At 46.5% G+C, this 26,873-nt stretch overlaps 1 protein-coding gene across 2 annotated transcripts in view; it reads left to right on the forward strand.

The window, feature by feature from the left end:
• SLC6A8 (solute carrier family 6 member 8) overlaps positions 1-21,009 on the forward strand; it is an 88,789-nt gene extending 67,780 nt beyond the window's left edge. For both annotated transcript variants that reach the window (XM_029609281.1, XM_029609291.1), the window contains exons 5-13: positions 7,530-7,664; positions 8,333-8,436; positions 10,769-10,893; positions 11,308-11,420; positions 11,950-12,087; positions 12,510-12,612; positions 14,935-15,035; positions 16,578-16,748; positions 16,993-21,009. In XM_029609281.1, coding sequence (XP_029465141.1) covers positions 7,530-7,664; positions 8,333-8,436; positions 10,769-10,893; positions 11,308-11,420; positions 11,950-12,087; positions 12,510-12,612; positions 14,935-15,035; positions 16,578-16,748; positions 16,993-17,130 — 1,128 coding nt within the window. In that variant the 3' untranslated portion in view covers positions 17,131-21,009. The remainder of the gene's footprint in view (positions 1-7,529; positions 7,665-8,332; positions 8,437-10,768; positions 10,894-11,307; positions 11,421-11,949; positions 12,088-12,509; positions 12,613-14,934; positions 15,036-16,577; positions 16,749-16,992) is intronic.
• The last annotated feature ends 5,864 nt before the right edge of the window (positions 21,010-26,873 follow it).

The following is a 26,873-nucleotide window of genomic DNA, read 5'->3' on the forward strand; positions in this document are numbered from 1 at the left end:
CATCACCCAATTCAACCCACTGTAATCTAATCTTCAGAAAATGGGCAAACTGGCTTAAAGTTTCACCTTCGATACAATGGATCTGCAATCTAGATAACAAGATGTTAAGATCCACGGCACCAAAAGCTACAGTAAGATCAAGGGGGAGTAGAAAAGAATCCATTCCCATGTCCAAACCTCTGTGGATGTCATCCACTAAGGCTAGGAGAGCTGGGTCCATGCTAAACCCCACCCCACAAGCCTGAATCTCCTGAGGCTGGCAGTCCATTGCCTCCCAGGTATTGTGTTAATTACTCGGCTACCACTCTTCTTTTTAGTTTACGGTTACATATAAAAGGTAGGTAAAAAATGTCTGTAATTAATTAATATCTTTAGGATCAAGGTTAATTTAAAAAAAAAAAAATTGACAAAAACTCTCTCAGTTTCACTGGAAAAGTTCCTTCTGCCAGAGAGATGTTAATAATAAGAGAGGCGCTAAAAGCCTTCTTTAGCTTCTTTAATCAGGGTGACTGGAACTGGAGCTGGAGATGAAACCTCCCCGGTTTAGATTTTATTAAAATATTCTCCACTTCCTTCTCTGATAAGCTATCAAAGGCGGAGAGTAAAGCAGAGTTGCTTACCTGTAATAGGTGTTCTCCTAGGACAGCAGGACGTTAGTCCTCACACATGAGTGACATCATCAGATGGAGCCCGGCATGGAAAACTTATGTCGAAGTTTCTAGAACTTTGACCAGGTACACTGAGAGAGCCCAGCCTGCCCTATACCACGCATCCACTCTTCAGTCATGTAACATAGAATTATGATAAAAATAAAATAATGAAAAATAGGAGAAACCCAACTCCGCGGGGTGGCGGGCAGGTTTCGTGAGGACTAACGTCTTTCTGTCCTAGGAGAACACCTGATACAGGTAAGCAACTCTGCTTTCTCCTAGGACAAGCAGGATGGGAGTCCTCACACATGGGTGAATCCTTAGCTACAGGCTGCTCCCCAAAACAAAAGGGGACCAACAACCACGGTGCTGTTGGTAACAGAGGGGGAGACAGCCTGAACTCAAACAATGGGCCCTAGGCAGGGAGAGTTGGGTTCTACACCTCAAAGAGATTCCGGAGGACAGACTGGCCCGAACCTCCTAAAATCAGTGCGTTTAAAATTTCTAAGCAGCAATTCGAGAATATTAAAACCAGTTTACTGAGGACAATAATATCATTTCATGGTGTGTGGTAAATCTTAAAAAATAGTAAAATTAGTAAAATTCCCAGCCTGTAACACACTCTATGGGGTAGATTTTCAAAATGTGCGCGGTCATGAGCGTGTGCTACCCGGCGCACACCCATGGACGTGCAATTTTATAACATGCGCACGCCGGCACACGCATGTTATAAAATGCCAGGTCAGCGCGCACAAGGGGGGGGGTCAACTTATGAAAATACACATGGCGACGCATTGGGGCCTTCCCCAGTTCCCTCCCAGTCTGCTCCAATTAAGGAGTGGACTGGGAAGGAACTTCCTAACCCCCTAGCCTAACTTCCCTTCCCCTTCCCCTATCCTGACCTCCCTCTATCCCTATCCTAACCAGCCCGATTTTTTTTATATCTCACCTTTTGCTCCTGCCTCGGAGCAGGAACAAGGTGCTGGAGTGCGATCCCCCGGCACAGCGGCAAATGGCCACTGTGCCGGGCGCCTCTAGCCCCGCCCTGCCCCCGGACCGCCCCCTTTTCAAGCCCCGGGACTTAACACGCGTCCCGGGGGTTTACGTGTGTGGCCAGGTCATTTGAAAATCATCCCGGTGCGCATAAGGCCCGGCCATGCGCCGGGGTTTGAAAATCTATCCCTATGTGTCTTAGGAACTGTATCACAGGCAATTATACTTGTACCCCCTCCATTACACCTTTGCCTTGAACAAGCAAAGATAGGGGCCGATGCAATATTTGTGCGCAGAAAGCGGGCGCTGTCAGTTAGCTCCTGCTTTTCTAACGTGCCCCTAGGTGCCCCTCCTGGGGGCGCCATGCAATATTTAAATTAGGGGGTCACATTATCAAGGAGGCGCTAGAGTCGCTTGCACGCCCCTGGCACCTCCTTGGTAACGGGAGCCCCTAGAGCGTCGGCCGTCAGCCGGTTAGGAAAACCAACGCCGAATTTATCAGCATCAGATTTCCTAAACGGCGCACAGCCAGGGGTTCAGGAAGCAGACATTTGTCAATTGAGCGTCCGTTTCCTGCACCCAACTGCCACTGCTTTTTTTTAAAACTTTTCTTTTTTAGTAGTTTATGAAAGATTTTTCCTCCTACTTAATATCGCAACAATATTGAGTAGGAGGCTGTACAGAAAAACAGCTTTTTCTGCTTTTCTGTACTAGTTTTAGGAGTGCTCAGCAATTAATGCCTGCTCCGGGAAGGCGTTAATTTCTGATTGCAAAAATATGTGTCTTAGACACACATTTTTTTTTGCATTGGGAGTGAATAGCTAATAGCCTCATTCACATGCATTTGCATGTGATGAGTGCTATTAGTTTCACTTTGCGTTGGACGTGCGTTGTGGAGGTGCTAATCACCTTATTGCATAAGGGGATTAGTTAGCGCCTATACAACCCGCGTCCAACTGCGGGTTATACAGCGCGCTTGGCTGAACGCACTGTATTGCATCAGCCCCATAGTGTGTTCTGGTGAGTAGAAGTCTGAGGGACGGTGTTGATGGCATTCAGCCAGGTCTCTGTCAGAAAAAAGAAACCCAACACATTAATTCCTCTTTTTACTATCCAAAGACTGAAGAAATCTCTCTTAGACAGATGGAGACTAGCTCTCTTCCTCCAGCCTCTTCTCTGGTTCCTTGGAATATCTCAGAAGTCCATTTTTGGACCCCCAAAAAACCTCTCCCTTACCTTAAGGGCCTGGGATCCCCTCCTCTTGGGGTCCACCAGCCACCCTGCCTAGACAGAAGATAGGAAAGAAGGAGCTCTGAGCCAAATGGGCTCATGAGTGCTGTTAAATCACTCACTTCAGAAAGACGCCTCCCATTAGGGTGTGCCAGACATAACGTTGAACTCCTACTCTCCCTGACCTCATCATGCAGGCTCTGGGGAGACACCGAAGTCACGATTAATGGGCACTTGGGCGATACCCTTACCTAAAGGTCTCTGAAAGAAGAGCTTGAGTATTCTAAGGCTGGGGGCCCCATTACTGGATATATTTCACCTCCAAAATAATCTAACACTGTCTGAGAGCCAAGGAGGCACATTGGGCCAGGCAGACCAAGAGTTGAAAATATAAGTTGTTTAGAAGAATACGCTGATATATATATTATCATCAGTCACCCAATTTCTGGAGGGAGACTAGGCTGGTGTGGGCTTTTTTAATGCCCCCCTTTCCTGATGCATTCGGGTTTCTGCACTGCTGATTTTCAGTGGAAGAAGCAGGACCTGCAAATCTCACAATGCAGCGGGGAAATCTCTTGCTCGGGCAAGCAGGTTGTACGGCACTGTTAACATAATCAAGGCCTAGTGGTTTGAACAGGAGTTAAAGAGCCCCTGCCTGAAAGATGGATCAAGCAGGGCTCCCATCCCCACCTCCCCCAGAAGGTCCCCAAGACATTGCCTCCCTGTTCCCCCGCATGTAGACCTTCTGCCCTGCTCTTGATGCTGAGAGAGGGAGGACGAGGGAGAAACAAGGGCAGAAATGAAAGGGCAAGGGCAGAGATAAAGAGGCAGGATTTTCCATCCAGAGTGCATGCAGAGGCACACACATATACACTTCACACACAAATGCAGCCTCTGTCAGAACTAACTGTAGACTTGAAAGAAATAAGAGCCCTGCCTACTCCAGCTTAATTACCTTTCCAGTCACATTCAATGTGGACTTTTGGGGATTTATTTTTTTTTTTTTTTTTTTTAAAAGGATTCAACCAGAAAATTCCACTGCAAAGGCCAGAAAAAAATAAAATTGAACTTTTCCACACCTGCTCCCTCTGTTATCCACCGAGGAGATGTCCCAATGGGGTGCAGGCGGGGGAGGGATCAGTATCACGATGCCTGAGTGGCCAAGGGAGGGGTCTGCTATAAGGCATCATGCAAAAGGATGCCCCCTTCCCCAAAATAAAACTGGTGTAGGATGGGGGCAAAGAAGACAAAAGCAGGCCGATGCAATACAGTGCGACCAAAACGCGCGTCCAAACAAGCGCAGAGCTAATAGCGCTCAGCACATGTAAATTCATGTGGATGAGGCTATTACCCCTGCTGCACAAACAAAAAAAAAGATGTGCCCCCAACGCGCACATATTTGTACTCTCAAAAATTCATGTCTGCCCCCGGAGCTGGCGTTAATTCTTGAGGAGCCCCAAAAGTTTGCAGAAAAGCAGAAAATACTGCGATATTAAGTCGGAGGAACCTAAAAAAGAACGGGAAAAAAAAAAAAGTTCGCTGGTGGTCAGGTTAGGAAAATGGATGCTCAGTTAACAAGAGCCCGTCTTCCTAACCCGCTGACAGCCCCCTCCTCCTGGGTGCCTGATGCCGAGGAGGCGCTAGGAACGCAAACATTTCCCCTAGCGCCTCCTTTCTACCGTGGCAGCCGATTTAAATATTAAATCGGGCGCCCGGGAGAGGTGGATCGGCGCGCGTTAAGAGAGCGGGCGCTCAATCGTGAGCGCCCGTTTAACGCCTGCCGATATTGCATCGGCCTGTATGGGATTAAGGATAAGGAGGTTGATTTCATTGCTGTGGGTAAAGGCAAGCAGTGTGGGGGGCTGGGGGTGGTTTTTTATACCTAGAGATGGGGGTCAGGTGGAGGACTGAGAGAAGGAGGAGGAGGAGGAAGGGAGATTGAGTGGTTTTCACCGAGGGACATGCTAACATCCTTGTGCCTCACACAGGGCCTAGCACATCAGTTGTCCCCCTCCAAAACCTCGCTTTTGGTCCATTCACGTGTGTGTGATGAGCAACCTCCTTCCAACAAAAGCAACACAACCTGGGGTATGGCGGAGAGGGATGCAAGCATTCTTTTTTTGAGATATCATTTAGCACATCAGACATTTTTAATTGTGTGTCAGACTCTTTTATGCTTATAAGAATTGGCCTTGCCCATGCCTGACCTTTTTCACCTGAGAACCTTCCAGAAATCAGAATTTTAGTTCTAACATAGGGTCTTTATTTTCCCTCTTTGCCTCCACTGCCCGTTCCAGGACTTCTTTGGGTGTGGTCGCTTGTGCCAGCTCCTACGCCCCTGCTGAGAACGGCCATGATTGGAAGGCACCCTCACTGTTCCTATCCCCGCCTGCTCTCCGTCCCACCCCCGCAATGGCATGTAACACTAACTCTTTCTGCTCCCTGCACACTAATACACGCCTACGTTAAGGTTAGGATTTATGTTAATTCCACAAGTTTTTCAAGATGAGTAATGAATGAATAATACTGCCGCTCTGTGATGCCTTGAATACGTTCCAAAGTTAACGGAGGCCCTGACTGTTTGCACTGTATATGAGCATAATCCAGTCCCATCTGTTTCTTGTTTTGCCTGCAGGAGACAGATGCCAGGCTGAGGGGACAGTGGCGGGGCATTTGAACCCATAACCCCTGGGGCTTTCTGGTTTCTGTTTTTGGTGGACTCGCTTATGAAGTACTCCAGAACACTAAATGCACTTCTCAATGTCCCGCCCCTCCCAACGCACACCAAGCTGAAAACAGAGGCCTCTGACTGACTCACTGTAGGGCCTTGCAACCCAGAGTACCCATGGGGCCAGAGATGTCAGACAGGGGTTTGCAATGTCGTTGTTACTGGGATGTTTCTCTCGTGTGCTTGGGGAAGGAGAAAGGGAGTCAAAGGAATGGAGACAGATGACTGGGCCTGAGATTACTGGTCCCATCCCTGCAGAGATCAAGAGTCAGGGGAAATGGATTTGCCTCCTGTTCCAGCCAGCCTTCCATATGCCGGAGATGTCTCCATCTCCCTCCTTCAATTCAGCATCCAGCTGATGACCTTGAAAAATGCCCATCAGCTGTTCCTGTCACAAAAAAAAAAGCCGTGACGGTCTCTGCCAGGCTGTGTGGAAGGGAGAGAGAGTTTGCAAGTCTTTGTATGAAGCCAGCATTTTTCTCTCTCTCTCTCTCTCTCTTTCTCTCTTCCCACGTCACATCATTGTCCCCAGTCCGTCCCAGCCTGCTACTGACATTAGCGGACAATGCAAGACTGTAGCTAGAGGAACAGAGTGGGCGGGAGGAATAGACGGACCTCCCCCCTCCCCACACACTCCTTCTCCTTGCCCCATTGCTCGCGGGCTTGTAAGGGCCCCTCTCAACCTGACACATTTGTGGGGGCAAAAAGTTGTCAGCAATCATCTTCTGTTAGCATCCCCTTAGCCAGCTGTTTCATTCCGGCCTCCTCGTTAACATTTGTCATTTTAATGCCTCCGCTTTGCCCATGTCAGCCTGCCAGGCCTGTGCACTAGCAAAATTCTTCCCTCATTCAACACTCATGGTGACTGTGCTGTCAGTGATTGTGTGTATAAAAGTGCTGCCTCGCTGTACCTCTAATATGATTGCGCCTTTCCCAGGACTGTACTTAAAAACGTAGGCACCCGTAGGCAGTGGGAGGGGGTCCCCTAACAATGATCAGAGGGCTTGGGAGGGAAAGGGGAGAGGGAAATCTCCCCCCCCACTTCAGAAATCATCGGTGGGCGAGGGGGAGCCAGCGCCCTTCCCCTTCCCACCCCATGACATAGCTCCAAGATCTTCCCTTTACCCGCTCATCTTTGGAGATCGACCAGATGCCTGCCGCCTGTCCTCCGCTGCCAGGCACACAGCAGTAGTATTAACAACTTCAGCCAAACTCTGCAAGAGGCTTTGGAGCTGCTGCGTAAGTCAGAGGGCCCTGAGGTGGCCTTGCCCCCTTCCCAGGGCAGTTTTCCAGTCAGCACAAAACCGGCTCCAAAGCCCTGCCCGAAATTTCATTGACGTTGGTAATACTGCTGCTACGGCCCAGCAGAAGAGGACAGGCATCAGGACCGGGTGGAGACAATACAGTGGCAAGAATCCAGCATCTATCAAAATATGATATGGCCCAGGAGGCACTTGCCTAGGTTTCTTCCTAATTCCTAGCTTGTGCCTTTCAGAAGCTGCAAACATCGGGACATTACCACGTTCTTCGACTCCTTGGCTCTGACCCAGAAATGGCTATGCTTAGCACTGATTCAGTCCTAAAAGTGGCTTTGTCCTCAGAACCTGCCCTTGCAAATGTATCCTCCATTTGATTTTACTCCAGAGATAGCTGCACTTCTAGCTACTGTGCCTATAGTGCCCTACCTGCTCCTAGTCATGTGAATGCGCATCTGGCTGCAAGGTCTTCAATGCTCCATGGGAAATTTAGTGCCCCACTTTGCAACTGCCTGTACAGCTCTTATTTTTTCCACTGTTGTTCCCAGAAGCAATGTGGGGGACTCAGTAGTAAACCCAGTCCCTCGCCATCTTCCAGTAAGCCTAGGGAAGAAGCAGATGCTTCTGGGAAGACCTAGGTGACTAGCCTATGTCTCTTGTGCTCTCTTCCAGATTGTCTACTTTACTGCCACCTTCCCCTATGTGGTGCTGTTCATCCTTCTCATCCGGGGTGCCACGCTGCCTGGGGCCCTGGATGGCATTATCTACTATCTCAAGCCTGACTGGACGAAGCTTGCAGCTGCCCAGGTAAGGTCCATCCATTCAACATAATGGCATCCCCTGCTCATCACAATTGTCGGATTGGTATCTTCTAGAGCCCTCATGATGACCAACAAGAAGTGACTTTCTTCCCAAAGAGGAAACGCCAAGCCAAAAGCTCCAGTTTGCTGCTTCCTAGGGCAGTGGCCCCCACAGTAGCAACCTCAAGAATCCCCTAAACAGACATCGTGGAAAATATTTATCTATATTTGGTCAAAAGGCCAGGTTAATTTTCACCGTCTGGTTATCCTGAGGACCAGACCTATTCAAGAGGCTGGAGGAAGGCACAGATCTTTGGTGTGCATGAACCCATTCCCTGTCTCCATGGCCCCAACTCTCAGGCCGCCAGAGGAAGGAAACCAGGATGGAAGACACTTTGGGGAGGGTGAGGTGGGGGTCACCGTTAGGTGATTTCAATATTGGAAAGGATAAAAGAATGGCGACTAGAAAGGGGGAGGTGATATAATCAAGAAAGGGCACGTGAGAAAGGCCAAGTAGAGTGGCAGCAGATGGCAGTGAGAGTGAGAACGGGCAGAGGAATGGGCTGGAAGCGACCCAGGACTGGAGGAGAAGAAGAGGAGTTCAGCTGTAGTCAGCCCATGCACAGCACACCCTGTCTGACATGTCTGTCTCTCTCTTTGCCTCTCCCTGCACAGGTCTGGATAGATGCCGGGACACAGGTATTCTTCTCCTATGCAATAGGACTGGGCGCCCTCACCGCACTGGGCAGCTATAACCGTTTCAACAATGATTGCTACAAGTAAGGCTCCCTATCAGCCATTGCCGCCCGAAGAGGGGCTATAGCACTATATAGTGTCCCAAGTTGCTTACAGTCTAATTTTGGAATACAGTCAGCAGAGCTGACGTTTTTTACAATATCAGACCACAACTGGTGATAGTAGTAGGAGGACTGGACCCTGTGTACTTCTGTGCTCTGACTACACAGATGTATATCAGAGTATGTATGCTATATATATATATATATATATATATAGATATAGATATCTATATCTATATCTATATATATATATATAACCAAATCAAGTATTAAGCTAGTTGGCGCCTTTGCTCCAACATAAATACATATCTCTAAGTGCAAAAGCCAACCTCATCAAGGTTATCTTTATACCAGCATTATGTTATCAGAGTCAAACATGGACTTTAACATCAGCTCAGGAATGGAAATTAACAACAGCAGGAACGAGATGCCTGAGTGGCATTAGAAGTGACAAGAAGAGAGAGAATCGGAAAGGAGGAGATAAATTTGCATGCACACTGGGTCTCCAATGCATGCAGATTTCTCTCAAGCAAAGTCAGTGTGGCTATCTGGCTATCCTGAAGGCCTGGCTGGGCTGTGGGGTCCCCAGGACATGTTTGGGAAGTCCTGACAAGGAAGGCGAGTAGATGGCATCAAAGATACACGGGGGAGGGGGGGGGATGGGGCATTTCCACATAACTCGCAGAGTGGGTGATTATAATGCACATACTTTCTGCACATTTTTAGGGAGAAACTCGCAGCATTGTTTGTCTTTGAAACTGAATAAAACTAAAGGGCACCTGTTACTTGTGCCGGTGGTGGAAGAGGTGGGGCAGAATAGCATGTGTACACTGGAAAATATCAAAATGTGCATGTAGTCTTTTTCCTCCCCTGAACTAAACATGCGCACTGATGCACCTCTTTTTCCCACGGCTAAAACGTTTGCACACCTCAGAATCCATGGGTACTTTTAGCTGTCATTTTTTACCCAGGTAAATGTCTTTCAGATTTGCCCTGTGTAGAAGCAACATCAAGCGCTGAAGACCATTTCTTGCACCTCCCCTCGACACTTTATGGGCAGAAGAGGATAGGAGAAGAGCACACGCACACACACAAAAGCCTTATTCGTTATCCCCCCCCCCCCGAGCTTTTACATTATGGGAAGATAGAATAAGGAAAGCAAAGTGAGAAAAGTGGAGAAAGGAAGATAAGGGGAAGGCTGGAAGGCAGTGGGAAGAGTAGAAAATGACACGACTGGCTCAATGTCACACAGATAGAGCGGCAGAGACGGGATTTAAAGCCAGGATCCCAAACGATGCAGTGCTTCACCACCCAGCCATAAAGGCAGTGTGTGTGGATCTAACAGAGAGACTGCACGGGAAGAGAAAAATGGAGCCAGAGATGCAGCATGGATTCCACCTCCCCAGCCCGTCCCTCATCCCTCCACATTTTAGGGGCTAGCCTGGGGCTGAGCACACGGATTTGAAGTCAGGGAAAGAGGATTTTTTTTTCTCCTTTTCACAAGCATGTGAGGAAGGGGAGAAATTTGACAACAAACATGAATGAGGTACTGGGATAAAGTGTTTATTGACAGCACTGCCAAATTCCAAAATGTTTTGGATAAGCAGACGTTTAATATGTGAGCCTGGCGCTGGCTTCCCTGTCCCATCCAAGAGCCATCAGGGTCAGAGCCTCAGAGGAGGCCAAATCACCTGCAAACATCCAAAATGGGACGCTCGCATAACAAAGAGGACAGCCAAGAATACCTTACCTTGGCAAAAGGAGCCATTTTATCAGGCATTAGCCACGTGCATTCCAAGCTTCTTAGCCAGCAGATTGCTGCAATAAATCCTATTTTAGAAACAAAAAAGCATGATGACAAAAAAAAAACAAAAAAGACCATCCAGCCTACCTTGCGATAGTAATTGTTGGCAGGTAAGGGGCTCTTGGTTCACTCAGTCTGCCTAGTTGCCTTCTGCCTACCTTGTCACACCACACATCCAATTTTAACTCCGATAAACTCCCTCCTTCGACATTCAGCACCGTCCCTGGGCTTTCTTTGTCCATGCGTGCTTGAATTCTGTCTCTCCCACCTCTTCTGGTGGCAATTCCAGGCACCCACCCCACCTTCTGGTTACAATGTTTCCTCTGACCTGCCCCACCCTCCAGCTTCCTATCATTTTAAAAATCATATTTTCTCCCATTTCTGCTGTGCCCTGGGAACAAGCTTTCTCTTAGAAGTTCAAGACTCTGTCCTTAACTTAATGCATAAAAATCCTGTCTGTAGTGCTGTTCCATCCTTTGCTGATCTGTGTTTTGTCTATCTCCCCCCTAGGGATGCTTTTATCCTAGCGCTGATAAACAGTGGGACTAGCTTTTTTGCCGGGTTCGTGGTCTTTTCCATCTTGGGTTTCATGGCCGCTGAGCAAGGAGTGGACATCTCCAAAGTGGCAGAGTCCGGTAGGTGACTGGGTCGGCAGAGTCCTGTTATATCGTCACAGGGCGCCTGCGGCTCTCGTTCCATCTCAGTCAGCTTTCTCCCCTGCTGATGTCAGCCTCTGTGCGGCTCTGATGTTTCTTGCAGTCAAGGAAAATGCATGAATTAGATTTGATAGGCAACCATTTGTTGGGCCAACATAAGAATTCTCCACATATTATGGTGTACATGAGCTTTTGAGACCACACACAGGGTCCCTTCTGAAGACGTTGGTGCTAAGGGAATTACCTGATGGGTGACTTGGTGGGGCCACATCTCTGCTGCAGTGCTGAGGAGCCCTAGTCCGTTCGGAGGGAAGGGACGGTTGAACGAGGCTGTGGTTCTCTCTCGCTCCTGCTGATGGGCCTTGGTTGCTGATGGGCTTTCTGTCGTTGCAGGTCCTGGCTTAGCGTTCATCGCTTACCCCCGAGCTGTCAGCCTGATGCCTGTGGCACCCCTCTGGGCTGCGCTCTTCTTCTTTATGCTGCTGACCCTTGGACTTGACAGCCAGGTGAGTCACATATAACTTTGGCTGCCACCAGGCCCCAAATCAACCCTCACAGGACAAAATCGCTCCCCTCCCACCTCATTGTTTCCTTGGGCTTGAAATAGGGCTGTCAGCTGAGCCAGGGGAGTCCAAAGAGAGAGAGACTGATCCAGTCGTGGTTCTCCTCTCATTGCCTGCATGGAGATGGGGTTCTGATGTCCCTGCGAAGAGCAGATCTACATCTCCTTGCAGGCCAGGAAGCAGAACCAGGATAGCCTTTTTGAGTTGACTTCAATCAGTTGACAGTCTATAGTCCTTCTTAAAGAAACTGAAACTACAAGTCCATAGGTGAAACTGGGGGAGAGGACCAAAACCAGGACCAGACCAGTGAGTCCCTATTAACCTGGGGCCACGATCAACGTTAGTCACTGAAAAAGAAACATTTCCAATGCAGATGACAGCCCACAAGTTGGAGTGGAGTGTCTTTGGTGGGGCACAAGTGCACAAACTGCTAGGTGGGCTGCTGACCACCTCTCTCACTCTCTTCTCGCAGTTCGTGGGGGTGGAAGGCTTCATCACTGCTATTCTGGACCTGATGCCCGCAAGGCTCTACTTCCGATTCCAGCGGGAAATTGCAGTGGCCATCGTTTGCTTCGTCATGTTCCTCATCGATATATCCATGCTGACTGAGGTATGGGATAGGAAGTGGCAATCCTAGCCTGCTGCCTTGATGATGGGAGAACAGGGATTGAGGGGGCAGGTTGACCTTCTTAAGGTAGTCAGGGATCCAAGAATGTTGGGCAAACGGGTGCCAGAGCCTGTGGCGAAATATCTGTTTGTGGCTAGGAGTTCTGCTTTTTGAATACCAATTCTGGCATTTGAGCCATCACTCCAGTAGCATTTGAGATTAGGGCACATGGGCAGGAGGCGGCACTCTCCTTTTTGGGTGCTGGCTGGAGCTGTCCTGACTTTGTGACCAGATGGTCACTGGTTCTCTCTCTATAGCGTGGGGCCTGCAGCTTTATTTCCTGCCTCAGTTTTGGAGCTCTCCAGATGTTTTTTGTTTGTGTTTTTAACCTTCTGCTTTTTATTCCCCATTTTCTTCTCTCACAGGGTGGAATATATGTCTTCCACATCTTTGACTATTACTCAGCCAGCGGGATGACTTTGTTGTGGCAGGCCTTCTGGGAGTGTGCGGTCATTGCTTGGGTATACGGTGAGTTGCCCTCCAGCAGCCACATACCTTACACACTCTGTAGACAGGGGCAGATTAGCCTATCGGGGGATCGGGCATCCCCCAGTGGGCCGGTCGAGCTAGTCACGTGGTCTGCCGAGCGCGGCCGTGACAGAGCCATGCTCGGCAGACCACATGGTATCTCCTGGGCCGGCCTGGGCGGCAAATCCCCGGGCCAGTTTTCATCGGGAATCCGCCGCTGTCTGTAGAGATGAGTATTAGTGACTCCTGCAGACTAAGGATTCTAGGGGCAGGATATGCCAAATTTGTCTGGAAGGGTTCACCCTTCACCACCAAGACTACTCATCTTTGAATTCTGCTGCACCATGTTTGCACCCATCTCCTTGTTTGGTCAAAGTTATCTACAAGGACACAATGTGAACCAAATCTGATCTTCTCTATGCCCAACCCAATGCACCCTGGGAGGCATAGGACAGTTTGGGGCTACATGTGCTAGTTGGCATCAAGTTAGCAGTTAAAATAATTCTAGAATATGCAACAATTCTGAAAGCACACATCTAATAAGAAAATACTAAATACCTAGTTTGTGTAAGTTGCACAGTTTAATTCACTTCCATTTCATTTTAAATGTCTTACATTTTCCCTAAATTTCCCTAAATTTAGGAGCTTAAAACTTAGGGCAATTTAGAAAGGGTTTAAGAGTTAGGATATTAAATTGGATCTTTTGAAAATTTACTAGGCCTGAGTGCCAAATCTTAGGATCCAACTTTCACAAGGCCCCTAAATTTAGGCTCCTAAAATGTGGATAGCTATGAGGGTTGAAATAGGCTAGGAAAAACATTAGATGCTAAATCTAGGCAAATGAAGAGCAGGCCTAACTTTTGGCACCTAAAGTAGGTTCCTATTTTCAGGTGAAACTAGGTCCCTAAATTAAGGGGCTCCGCTTTTTTAGATTATCAGCCTCTTGGAGGTCCATATGCACAGGAGTTTGCACGGGTAAATTTTAATTTTCTTGGACAAACCCCGAGTTTCAATATCTGGTCCTATAACCGGATAAATATAATCTGGGTAAGTCACCACCAAGACAAAATGTATCCAGATAAATTAGAGGCATTCCCGGTGTGACCTGAGGTGGAGTTAACTTAGCTGGATAATTGGCTAACTCTGATATTCAGAATTCGCTGGATATATTATCCGGTTAGGTCTGGATGTGCCTCAGAGCAGAGTGAACCTTTTCTGGGTATGCGTGCCTGGATAACTTTAACTGAACCGGCTATATTCAAAATATCGCCAGTTAAATGGCAGAAAATGTAAAAAAAAATAAAAATCTAGCAGGTCTATCAGCTCGATCCCCCATTCCACTAAATGAGTGAAACTAAATGGATATTGCGCCCAATTCTCCTTCTTTCCCTCAAGGCCTCCCCAAAAGCTGTGGAGCTGAGAAGCCATCCCAGCATCGACCCTCACCAGGCCCCCTCCTCCCTCCACAACTCCCAACGCAAACCCTCCCGCCCCATCCAATCCCTCCCAAATCCCCCCACAGCTGCCAGGATCACGGTGCAATCGCTCCGCTCCCAGCAGTACCCAATGTCACTTTGACAGCAACGCTGCAAGTATAGGCAGTTACGGGTATTATTATAACAGCTGCATGGATAGATTACACCTCCTGCGTTGCTGTCAAAGCGACACTTGACGCTGCTGAGAGCGGTACCATTGTACCCTGATCCTGGTGGCCATGGGGGCTGCTGGATGGTGCAAGAGGGATATGGGTTGGGATTGCAGGGTGGGAATAAGGAGGAGCCCCGGAGGGCGATATTTTTGTGAGAAATCATGGAGAAATCATGGAGATGGTGAGGCCGGGGTGGCTGCTCAGGCCGATAGGTCTACAACTGTTTTATAATCTTTTGGGGGCTTGGAGAAGGGGGGGGGGGGAAATCAGGCACAATGCCCAACATTAATTTCACTCCTTTACTGGGATGAGGATGTGGGGAATCAGGCTGGCAGGCCCACTATGATTTAAAAAAAAAAAAAAAAAAATGTCTGCCACTTAACCAATTATATCTTGAAGATAACCTAACTGGTTATATTCAAAATTAGCTGGTTAAGTTTAAAGTTATCCAGGTAAAGTTACCTGGATAACATTGGCTGAGTATATTCAGTAGGAGCTGTCTCCTGTTAAATCTTCGGCTACAGTTATCCGGATAACTTGGCCGCTCTTGGTGCCTAGGTGAAGCCAAGGTGTAACGCAGTATAGGGTATTTAGGTTATTTCCTCTCTCTCTCTCTCTCTCTGTCTGTCTTTTCTTCTCTCACTCTGTCTCTCTTTTTGATTTCCCTCCTGCAGGTGCGGACAGGTTTATGGATGACATTGCCCGTATGATAGGGTATCGCCCTTTCCCCTGGATGCAGTGGTGCTGGTCCTTTTTAACCCCCCTGGTCTGCATGGTGAGTCACCGTCTCTCCCTTCCTCTCGCCATCACATGGTTACATAGCTGGTTTAGAGTGAAAGATGGCCAGAGGTCCATTGAATCCCACCCTTTCTCTGATTCCCCAACAGCCAGCTTTTAGTACACAGTATTCAAATGACACCGCATGCATCTTTGTAGCCAGCTCTGCAGCGCAGGCACAAAAAAAAAAGGTTCCTTCCCAGCCCAAAATCTGGCAGTCGGCTTCAGTGCCAGGCTCGGTGCTTTTCCCTACAGGTTTCTGACCGCACTATCAGAACCACCAAGTCTTGTCCAATTTAGTGCATTTTCTTTTTTTGTAAGTAATCTTTTTTTTTAATTGTAAAGTTATGTTGGTCAAAATGAGACAAGAGGTGATCCCTAATCAACCTAAAGGATGACAGCAAGTAAAATGCAAAATCGCTTTCATCACATCAGTTACACAACCCACATCGTCATGAGAAAATCGAAAGGGAAAACAAAATAGAAATGCAGTCAGACACCTCGTTCTTCAAAAGGAGATGTCTGGCCCGTATGAAAAAAGGCAGCACAAAGAAAATGGGTGGTCCCCTTAGGAGAAGGGAAAGAAGTTAAAGAGAATTTCCCGGCTGACGACTTTCTTGTTGGGCCATTTGGATACACGGAAATACAAATCGGCAAGCAAGTCGTCGGCGAGGCCTTTTCACTGGACTGGCTTAATAAGTCCGTGCATGTCTGGCTTTCGAAATCTGTGCTGCCTTCATCAGGCCAGTTTAGAACGAGTTAGGGACGATGTTGCCCAAATGTAAAAGCAAATGACAGGTAGGACTGCAGCATCAGGGTTTGTTTTCAAAAAAAGTTGTAAAGAGCTGTAAAACCTCTCTGTGCTTTACAGCTTTGCAAGCAGACACCACTATGCCACCCTGGTGAGGCAAGCCATGATTTTCCTGCATATTCAGGCAGCATCCTAGCGCATTTTTGCACTGACCTAATGAAGGGATGCGAGCTTTGAAAGCTCGTCACAAATGTATTCAATTAGTCCAATGACCAGGGCTCACCTACAGCTTATTGGGTGACTTTTGTTTTATAGACTTTCTTAGAAATAGTTGCCCGGTGTGCTTCTGAAGTTATTTAATACTGTAGCCATGGCCATCCCTATTAGCAAGGAGGTCCATAACTTTAAAGTCGTTCACCTGAACTCCACTTGCCCTCATTATTGGCCTTCAGTGGTTCTCAACCCAGGCCTCAGGACACACCCAGCCGGTCAGGTTTTCAGGATAGCCACAATGAATATGCACGAGATAGATTTGCACATGATGGAGGCAGTGCACGCAGATCTATCTCACGTACATTCACTGTGGATAAATTTCTGACCGGCTGGGTGTGTCCTGAGGACTGGGTTGAGAACCCCCTAGCCTTAGTGAAGCTTTTTCTTTTGTACTTTCTCCTAACTTAGCATTTTTGAGGGTCACAAGCCACCTGCCTTCCTATTCTGTGGATGCGTCTCGACAGGTGCGGACCAAAGCTGATTGACTTACCCTGCGCTCCCCTTTCTTTCCCACAGGCCATCTTTATCTTCCATCTGGTGAACTACAAGCAGCTGATGTACAACAACACATACACCTACCCCTGGTGGGGGGAGGCCATAGGCTGGTGCTTGGCTCTCAGTTCCATGCTCTGTATCCCCCTCACATTTCTGTACAAACTAGCACGGTGCCGGGGAACCCTGCGGGAGGTGAGTAGTTGGAACTGGTGTGTGTGTGCTCTATTAAAAGGGAATTCTTTTTAATTTGGAATGTGTAATATTGAGAACATTCCAGAAAGGTGGGGTAATTAGAGTGTAGGACAACTTGGTTTTGGGTCTCTGGCTGGAGAGCTGGGAGAAGATGGGATTTGATTGTCTCTGTTTTTTTCACTGATGTAATCGTGTTAATCGTGTCAACTCCCCCTCTCTCTGATTCTCCTGCCCTACTTTACAGCGCTGGCAGCACCTGACCCAGCCCATCTGGGGGGACCACCACATGGAGTACCTGGCACCGGATGCTGATGCCAAAGGCCTGACCTCTCTCACTCCTCTGCCTGATGGCAAAGTCATCATTTTTGAGAGCATCATGTGAAGAGCGGCGCTGCAGCCATGGAAAGAGGATTCTGCTCTGTTCTTCCCAGACTACCAGCACTCACTCAAGTTGCACAGGACATCTTAAAGGAAGACAGTGCCATCGCCGACTTATAATGAGAGAGAGAGAGAGAGAGTGAGTGGACTGCTGCAGATTAAACAGTGAAACATTCTCTGCGAGCTCTGAGTCCAAATCCCCTTCCCGCCTTCCCCACACACTAAATGAACAATGCTTGGTGCAGGGAACGCGGCGATGTCACAAAGCCCCCTTGTTTCTCAGAGAGTGGGCAGTGGAGGGCTTTGTGACGTCACCCATGGCCTTCACTGCTGCTGCCCAGAATAAGGGGATGGGCTGGAGAAGTAGGAATAAGACCCCTCTTCCATCCACCAGGATCTGTAGCTCTGTTTGCAGATACAAGAAACCAAGGAGAAAAACGACAGGCCCTTTACGGCACATGCGGCTGATGGCATCCCTTTTGCTCCGCCAGTGTTGTTTCCCCCTCCATCCGTGCGTGCCCCTTTAGCTGCTGAAACCACCCTGCCATGCAGGGGCACGTTTCAGTTCGCAGGAGATGCCGTCAACTGCGGAAAATGAATCATGGTGGCTGCGAATAAGCTGTAGCTGCTGAAGTCCCTGCAAGACTATTCTGTCCCTAGGTATGTGGTGCCAAATCGTGAAACCAAAGAAAAGACGGGCAGTTCTGAAAAGATGTGTTAGCTCTTTGATCCGACGCAGAAGTATGGCCTCGCCATAGCAAACGCACCTCACAGGCTTTTAGGGGGTTTTCCCATACCCACTACAACGAAGGTTACGTGATTAGTGCCTCTGTTTTAGTAATTTAACGAATGAAAAAAAAGAACTAAACCAAAGCCAGCGTGATGTGGGAATGGTTAGATCTGGTGCTGGGAAGGCAAAAAGGTTTGGGGAATCAAATAGACCAGGCCTTTTGGGGTAATGAAATTTAGCATCCTGGTAGTAGTCTTATTGGAGCCAGTGCTGTGGGATGGCAAAAGCAGACTGGTAATATTCATGTTGGCAGTCTGAGAAAACAAGGTGTGGCCTGCAGCCTTCCTGGGCCATTAGCTGGGCAGTACTAGTGTGATGGGTTGCAAAATCCAGCAAAAGCTAACTTGCACATTTTATATATTCACGGTACAGAGATTAAATATGCAATATATGTATATAATATATGAAACTAAGTTGTACCCGCTGCATCTTGTGCTGTTTTCCAAAAACCACATAGATAAAGCAATGACACATCCTGGAAGTGCTTGCTTCTGAGCTGACTGAGGTGGAAACTCAGTCATTCGAGGTTTACAAGAGCAGATTGCCAAAGCAGCCCGCATCAATGAGATGACAAATATGCGTGCAAGTTCCACTTATTTTCAAAGGGAACTTTAGCACATAAATTCAGTTTGAAAGTTATCCCGTCACAACTACCAAGACACACAATTACACCTGCGCCTGTGGGCACAGAAATCTTTCAGTAACTTCAAGCACATACTTTTGAAAATGCAAAAGTGTGCCTGTGGGGGTCCCTAACCCTGCCCCCTAGAAACCCCTCCTCTCAGCCTGGGATTAACCTTTACATGCATACATGACATACAGCATTAGGTTTACCCACAGATTGGGCAGGCAATTTTGTAAAAGCTATTTCCTCAGCTACTCATGGAAATGCCTTGGCAAATTACCCTCTTGATGGCTCCCAGCCTTGCGTATGCTTTCCGAATGCTGCACAAGACAAGGATCAACTTAGTTTTAAGAAAATGTAAACTGAGAACCTCATGCTGATGGCTTCTAAAAAAAAAAAAAGACACTGTGTATTACAGAGAAAATATTTCTAACTTTATTTTTTATTTTTGTTTGTGTGTGTGTGTGTGTATAAGAAAAATCAAAGCACTATTTTGTGGGGACATTTTTTTTTTAATGCTGTTTGTAAATTTAAAAAAATAGGAAAACACTTACTGGAGATACTTTGTGCTTCTGAATCATAAGGGAATGATAAGACTGCAGTGCCCTCTGGGACTTGTAGTCCTCCTTTGCAGAGCAGCATTTCAAGATCTATTTGTAAATGCGATGGATAATGGATTTAAGTTAGGGTTATTACATGTTTCTAGCACATCAGGAACTGGTGGAGCTGATCCTGGTTTTGCCCAGTTGTGTCTATGAACTTATCGTTTCCATTTCTCTACAAAAAGCAGGAGCTGAAAGGCCCAGCATGCAAGGGGTAAAACCAGGACCGGTTCAGCCTGTCTCTAGCAATATGAAACTGATTGGTGACCCCCAGACCTGTAAAAAGTCCCATTGAAATGGAACCAAATAACTGTGTAATGTAAATTGTGCTGTTGTTATAGACAAGTGGCTATTTTGGGTGACAAAATTCTGTCTAGAAAAAAATTTGTGAAAAAGCCAAAAGACTGTTGGATGAAGTGACTGTAAAAGACACCACAGGGTTTTTAAAGACCAGAAGCTAAGCACGTTTGATGAGCTTCTCTATAGGATATATAAAACCTAAAATTGTTTGAGTCTTTTCTGTTACGTCAGTGGCCTCTCTCCCAGTTGGAGAATCAGTTCTTTGGAGGACACTGGTTGCCTCTTTCTCAATGGGTTGATGGCTCTTCCCTATGTCACTTACTATTAACCTAATGTTTGCAGAGATATTGTCTTTTTGTAAGTTCTTGCAATGGCTTTCAAGCCTCTGTCTGACAGCTGCTGGACTAGAGCCACCGGTGACCAGCTTTCCTCCTGCCTACAATCACAGGGAAGGAGGAGAATCTGCATTTGACAAGAATTAAACAGCAAATTGTCAATAGTCTCTGCTTTTGTCAGTACTGTTGGCAAAAGGAAGACTTGGAAAACCTTGGGGTGGAGAGATTTTTCACCACCTTTGATTCGGATTGCATTGATATACAGTATATGAATGGTGAACAGTCAAGGATCTATAGGGAGATGGGGCAAACTGCACTTTCCCACCCCCTCACTCTTGTGAAAGAGCAGAAAGATAGCTTGAAGGTCTTTCAGGTGATGATGAGTCTTAGCAGTGATAGGCCTAGGCCACCTACCCTGATAGGACAAGCCAACAAATTGTTTGAGAAGACAAGATCGATCACCAAATACAATCACACACACACCTCTTATCTCCCAGGTATTATCTGGTTCTAAATGGACAATCGGTCACCCTGCTCTGTGAAGTAAAATCTGTTGCACTTTGATGTAGATATTACCCCAAAAAAAACCCAAAAAGCACTTTTTGTTTTCTCTGTCGGGAAATGAATGACGCCCTCAGAGAAACAAAATGGGCATCCCCATTCCAGGGACGCTTTGTCATTGTTTCTTAGATGCCAAGTAATGGCAAAATATGACAGGCTAGGGCTTCGGGGATGCAGCATCCCTATGGAGCCCTTCGAGTAGACCGTCATGGCGTGGGATGAAACTGTGCCTGCCCTTAGGCTCAAAGAGGTGGCCCAAGAATGTCAGTGAATCTGCACTGCTTTATGAGATCAAGATGTCCTTCTCTTCTGCCTGGATGAGGCTGCAGAGTACATTCCCTTCTCTTGTACTGTATCGTCTACCCCTAGCTGGATAGACTTACTTCCCCTCTGACGTGCACTAGATTGGACAGAGCCTTGCTAACACATGATTGTAACATGAGGGATAGGGTGGGGAGGGGGGGATGTTGTATTGTAGCATATGAGATTATAAACTCTGTCTTCCCACGGAAGGTTTAGATTTATTTCTCTGTATTATAATGACTTTAAAAGAAAAAAAAATGGGATCCCTGCTTAAACACTGTGATTAGGTGAAGAAATTCACTTCCGGAATATAGCAATAACAGCATCAAGAATAGCTGTAATAAACTGATGCAATTTTCTGAAACCATTTTTTGGCGTCTTGACTGTTCCTTTTTTTTTTTAATTCAAAATTTTATTAAGAAAATGTATACATTTGACAACAATAAGAAGGGCTCAGTCCACATATTGGTCATACAACAGAAAGAAAATTAGTATCCATAGGCCGAAATACCAGACTAGTTTTTCAATACATCAAACCCTCTCCCACCACAATTCTCCCACCCCCTGTCACCGTCCCCTCTATCCAAACCCTTCAATAATGGCACCGTGGAGCCTTTCCCAAATAACCATTGTACATAAGGGTTCCACACTTTGTTAAACCACTGCAATGTATCGTTCTTATAAGGAGTAAGTTCCCCCATATAATAAACTCTCCCTAGATGGGAACAAACCAAGGATAAAGAGAGCAAAGAAGGTTTCTTCCACCATGAGCAGCGATAGCTATCTGCCAAAAAAAAAAAGGCCTGGGCAGTCGTACCAATATTAGGGAACAGGTAGTGCTAACAAGAAAAATGTGGGATCTTTTTGCATTTGAACCCTCAAGAATTGCAGCGGCCAGGTCACGTGTCTTGACTGTTTTTGTCCAATTCTGGGCTGCCATGGGGGTCACTTGCAAGAGCAAAATTTTCCGGGGGCAAAGTGGCCTGGCTGAAAAGTGACATCCTCTGCCCGGCTCCAGGCATTTACAGGCTTTCCACAGTGCACGTACTTTTAGACATCTTAAAAAAAATAATTAAAAAAAAAAAAAAGGAGGCATTCCCGTGGGCGAGCTCAGGTTGGCAGAGTAAATCTGCCATCACCCTTGATTTTCAAGCGCATGTGTGCTGTTTTGCCCTCTGCTCAGCTGTCCTCCCAAATTTGGGCTGCAAGGCGACCCGGGGCTTTTCGCACACACTTTTATGCTGGCTGAGTCTCAAAGAGAAACTTACCCAGGCATGCACGAGCTGAAGCTGCCCACAGACATTGCAAATGACGCGGGCTGTTCCACTGTCCCCTCCTCAATGAAGGCAGAGGGGCGATTTTCAAAAGCTATTTAGCGTGTATATGGCAACTTATTTTGGTAAAACTTTTTTTAAAAGGCTAGTTGAAAATTGCCCACCAGGTATGAGGGTAAAATTCCACTTGCTGCACACACAACACGCATGCACCTTTACATGCAGTCTGCTCCCCGGGGCACAGTTAGGCTGGGAGAGGCAACAACGCACATTAAGGTTTGCCTGACAAATTCTCTGCAGAAAAAGCAGGTGCAAACTTACGCTGGTGCTTTTTCCCTTGGGCAATTTTCTAAGAGAATCTGGCTGATGCAATACTGTGCGCTGGCTCACTGTGCGATTGGACGCATGTTTTGGGCGCACGTCCATACCCCCAATGCAAAATGAGCGTTAGCGCGCCCAAAACACGTGTCCAGTAGACCACGCAGCTAATAGCGCTCATCACAAGTAAAGTCATGTTGATGAGGCTATTGGCTATTTCCCCCCACTGCAAAAAAAAAAAAAAAAGTGTGCCTGCTGCGCACATTTTTACTCTAAAAATTTTTGAGGAGCTCAAAAAGTGTACAGAAAAGCAGAAAATACTGCTTTTCTGTACTTCCTCCGATTTAATATCGTGGTGATATCAAGTCGGAGGAACTGAAAAAGTAGAACTGTCAAAACAAAATTTTTTTTTTTAAAGTGTGCCAGCGGTCATTAGGAAAAGGGACGCTCAATTACAGAGCGTCCGTTTTCCTAACCCGCTGACAGCCCCCCTCTCCTGGGCGCCCACTGCTGAGGAGGCGCTAGGGGCGCACACTTTCCCCTAGCGCTTCCTTTTTACCGCGGCAGCCGATGTGCATAATTGCATCGGGCATCTTGGAGAGGTCGATGGTCCCGCGTTAGGAGGACAGGCGTTCAATCATGAGCATCCATTTTCTGCGTGACGATATTTCATTGGCTTGAAAGCGCGAGTGTACTTTTCCCCGTTAAGACTTGATGCATAATTTGCAGGTAATGTAATTTCTGATTTATAATCACCTTTCATGATTGGTCAGCCTCGTCAAAGCGGATTACATTCAGGCACTGCAGGTATTTCCCTGTGCCCAGAGCTCACAATCCAAGGGAGTCATTCTTTAAGCATTTTTCCCATAGACACAGAACGGGAGAAAAGCCTCAGTGAATCAGGTCCCTACATTTGTACCTGAGGCAACAGAGAGTAAAGTGACTTGCCCAATGTCGCAAGGAGCAGCAGCGGGACTTAAATATCTACACACTTTGCATGTGCCCACAGTTTTGAAATGGTTTGTCCGCACAAGTGGAGATCGGTTCGTGAATACGTCCATAAGATACAACACTTTTGCTGGTCATATAATGGTATATATGATGCTTCATGCACAAATTATTCAATTTGTGAACTGAAGAATACACACGTAAGCCCCTGAGGCAGCCGTCTTGATACGGCGAAACTCGGCCAGAGTCGGGCTACCTTGTGTCTCCACTTCAATAAAGGAATTTTATAAGACGATTGGCATCTATTCCTTTCTTCATCCTGACGGCTTTTATAGATCGCCTTCCTTTGTGTTTTTTGGGTCCCACAGTTTTGAAATGTCCACCCCTCCTCCCCTTTTAGGGGGTAATTTTCAAAAGGGTTTGAGTGCATTATTCATGTAAACAGCCCTATAAAAATTGCCAGGGGATTGTGCGCATAGAAGTACAAGCAAAAGCCATTTTACATGTACGCCGGGGGTGAAATTGGGGTGGGGTCAGAACTCACACACACACACACACACTTTCAATAAATATACACACACAATATGATCCCTAGTGTGATTTTTTTTGTGCATATGTTGGCGCCAGTTACGTACACATCAGTGAATTTTCAGAGCGGATGTTTGTGCATAAATCTGCATGTAAAAAGTACCCACAGACTTTAGCCAATTGGGGCTGTTTAAAAAATTGCCCTCTTAGTGTCTTTTAGCTATTTGCGTGTCTGGCGATTTAATAGTATGTTGGAAAGCTGCTGTGAGTGCTGCGGGATTACAGTTTTCTCCATTGGCTAGAGCTGTGATCGCTGAATGTTGTGTGGCTCAGCTTCTGGGATAACTGCAGTGAGGACTGTGGGATTGTGTCCCGTCCTCCCCACCATGGATGGAGCTGAACATCTGATTTGGGTGAACTCCTGGGAAAGAGAAGAGTAAGCGATAGATGTAGTGATGGGTGGGACTAGAACCTCGCTCTCCACATAATTACCTGCTACATTCATCTGCCAGTCACACCAATGAGCCAGAAAGTTCCCCCCTACCCCCCCCCCCCCTTCTTTTCAAGTTAAGATGGTTTGTTTCTCAACTATGTGCAATAAACCCATTTATCCCTAACCAAGCTATCCCGTTGGCTCAGAGAACTTACTGTTTCAGAAAAACCAAACCAACCTACCACTCGCCCACTGAGGCCCTATCGCTGCGTTTCCCGACCACTGCCTTCCTGTCTCCCTGTCTGTGCCCATGCAGATGGCATGTGTCATCCTCCGTACAAGCTTCCCGAAAATAGTGGTGGCCCCACTAGTAATCAGGTCTCAGGCAGTACTGTCTGCCGTGGCAAAAGGGCAAATGCTGGGGAACAGACCACAACATTCACATAGCACATTCCAAACCCACCTCTCCATCCTTAGGCTGTCAGATGCCATCGCCGTATTTCCACGCTCTGCTGTTGCCGAGCAGCTATTGCTGAAAGTTAATACTGATGGCCATACTAATTGGAATCATGGGGCAAAATCCCTGCCTTGGATCTGGGACTCAGATTCTAATTAATCCTCTTTTGGATGCTCGTAGATGTTGGGCATATTGATGGTGGCCTCGTTCACAGCTTCAGCATAAGGGAAATTCAAGAATGGGTATTCACGTGCAAGAAGTTGCAGCAATTTGAGCTGTCAGTGCCACGACACTCGCTGCAAAGCAGCATTCTCAATTCCTGACACTTCTACCCACACAACTCTGCTAGTGCGTCTCATACCTGTACGACCCCCCGCTGTTCCAGTATTATCACCACTCACTGCGCTGTTAATGCATCTCAATGCTACCCTGCAGCTCCTGCTTCTAGAACAGAGTCCTCCCTAAACACAGTTCTGCCAATGCACCTCAACTGTGACCCACTGCAAATTATTTAAATTTTATATTACAGATAAAAGATATTTCCATCATATACAATATATATAAACTGGTGTAAAAAAGTATCAGGTGAATTTTCAAAGGAGTTACATGTGTAAATTTAACATAAAATTGTAACCATTTTCAAAAGCCATTTACATGCATAAAGTGCACTTGCTCAAGTTAAATCCTATGGTCAATTCAATGCCATATGGTGTAGCACAGTGGTTCCCAAACTTGTCCTGGAGGACCCCCAGCCAATCAGGTTTTCAAGATATCCACAACGAATATGCATGAGATGAAATTTGCATGCACGGCCTCCAAAGTATGCAAAAGTTATCTCATGCATATTCCTTGTGGATATCTTGGAAACCCGACTGGCTGGTGGTCCCCAAGGACAGGTTTGGCAACTTCTGGTGTAGCAATTTTCAAAAGCCCACTTACACGGGTAAAATGCATTTACTTGTGTAAAATTCATTTTTAAGCCCTGGTCCAGGGCTTTTGAAAATAGGCCTTAATATTAACAGATTATTAATCAGAAAGAGCATAAACAAAATGATTATTGTATTATAATATAATTATTTGTAAGGAAGATGGTGGTACGTTCATAGTCACAAAACTGGACCTTGGAAAGCAAACTCTGTTTCAGCATAATCCTGGACCTCAGGAAGCCAATCACAGTGCAGCCACAGAGCTGCAAATCTTCCAGACCTTCTTATTAAAAGGACAGTGCAGGAGAAAATGTTTGTCTAGATCCTTGCCCCTCCCCGGGATTGTACTTGCTTAGAGATGACTTTTTGATATTTTGACCGCTTTGTACAATCGTTCATTGGTCCAGGGTTCTGTTCCTTTAACTTGAAAAAGAGCTATTGGGGATTTAGAAAAAGACTCTCCCTCGAGTTAGAGTACAACAGGTAAAATTCTGGAAAAGATAGTTTATTCCCAATTAGTTCATTTTTTGAAAGTTCACAATATTCTTCACCCGCATCAGTGTGGACTTAGACAGAAACACAGTACTGAAACATTATTGGTTTCTGTCACAAATTATTTGTTAAGAGAATTTGATCAAAGAAGGGCCATAACTGCAGTAATTCTGGATGTAACATCGACCTTCGACACCATCTCTCTTCGGATATTGTAGACCGATTGAAGGAGCTACAGGTGAGAGGATCAGTTCGTAGATGGTTTGAATCATACCTAAGCTCTCAAGAACAAAAGGTTATTTTTAATGGACTCTCCTCAAAATAGTTTGTGACCCCTATAGGAGTACCATAGGGATCAATATTGTCCACAGCCCTTTATGATGTGTACATGCTACCACTGTACTCTGTGTTAGATAAATATTCAATAATATTTCGAATGTACACAGATGACATACAGTTGTATCCGTTTTTCAAGACAGCTCCAATATTTGTAAAAAAAAGAATATTAATTTTTTTGTGATTATGGGTAGAGACCTCCTTTTTCAGTCTGTAGTTCATAATCTGGGATTTCTTTTAGACTCTCAATTGACGTTTTGGCCCTAGGTCCATCATGCGTTATGGATGGGATATAGCAGAGTTGCTTATCTGTAACAGGTGTTCTCCGAGGACAGCAGGATGTTAGTCCTCACATATGTGTGACATCATCAGACGGAGCCCCAATGCGGAAAATTTATGTCAGTTTCTAGAACTTTGACTAGGCACACTGAGCATGCCCTATACCACACATCCATGTGGGGTCCCTCTCCAGTCTTGTAACATAGAATTATAATTAAAACAAAAAATAGAAGAAACCTA

This window comes from Rhinatrema bivittatum, chromosome 1 (genome assembly GCF_901001135.1).
Source record: "Rhinatrema bivittatum chromosome 1, aRhiBiv1.1, whole genome shotgun sequence".
In the NCBI taxonomy this organism is placed as follows: domain Eukaryota; kingdom Metazoa; phylum Chordata; class Amphibia; order Gymnophiona; family Rhinatrematidae; genus Rhinatrema; species Rhinatrema bivittatum.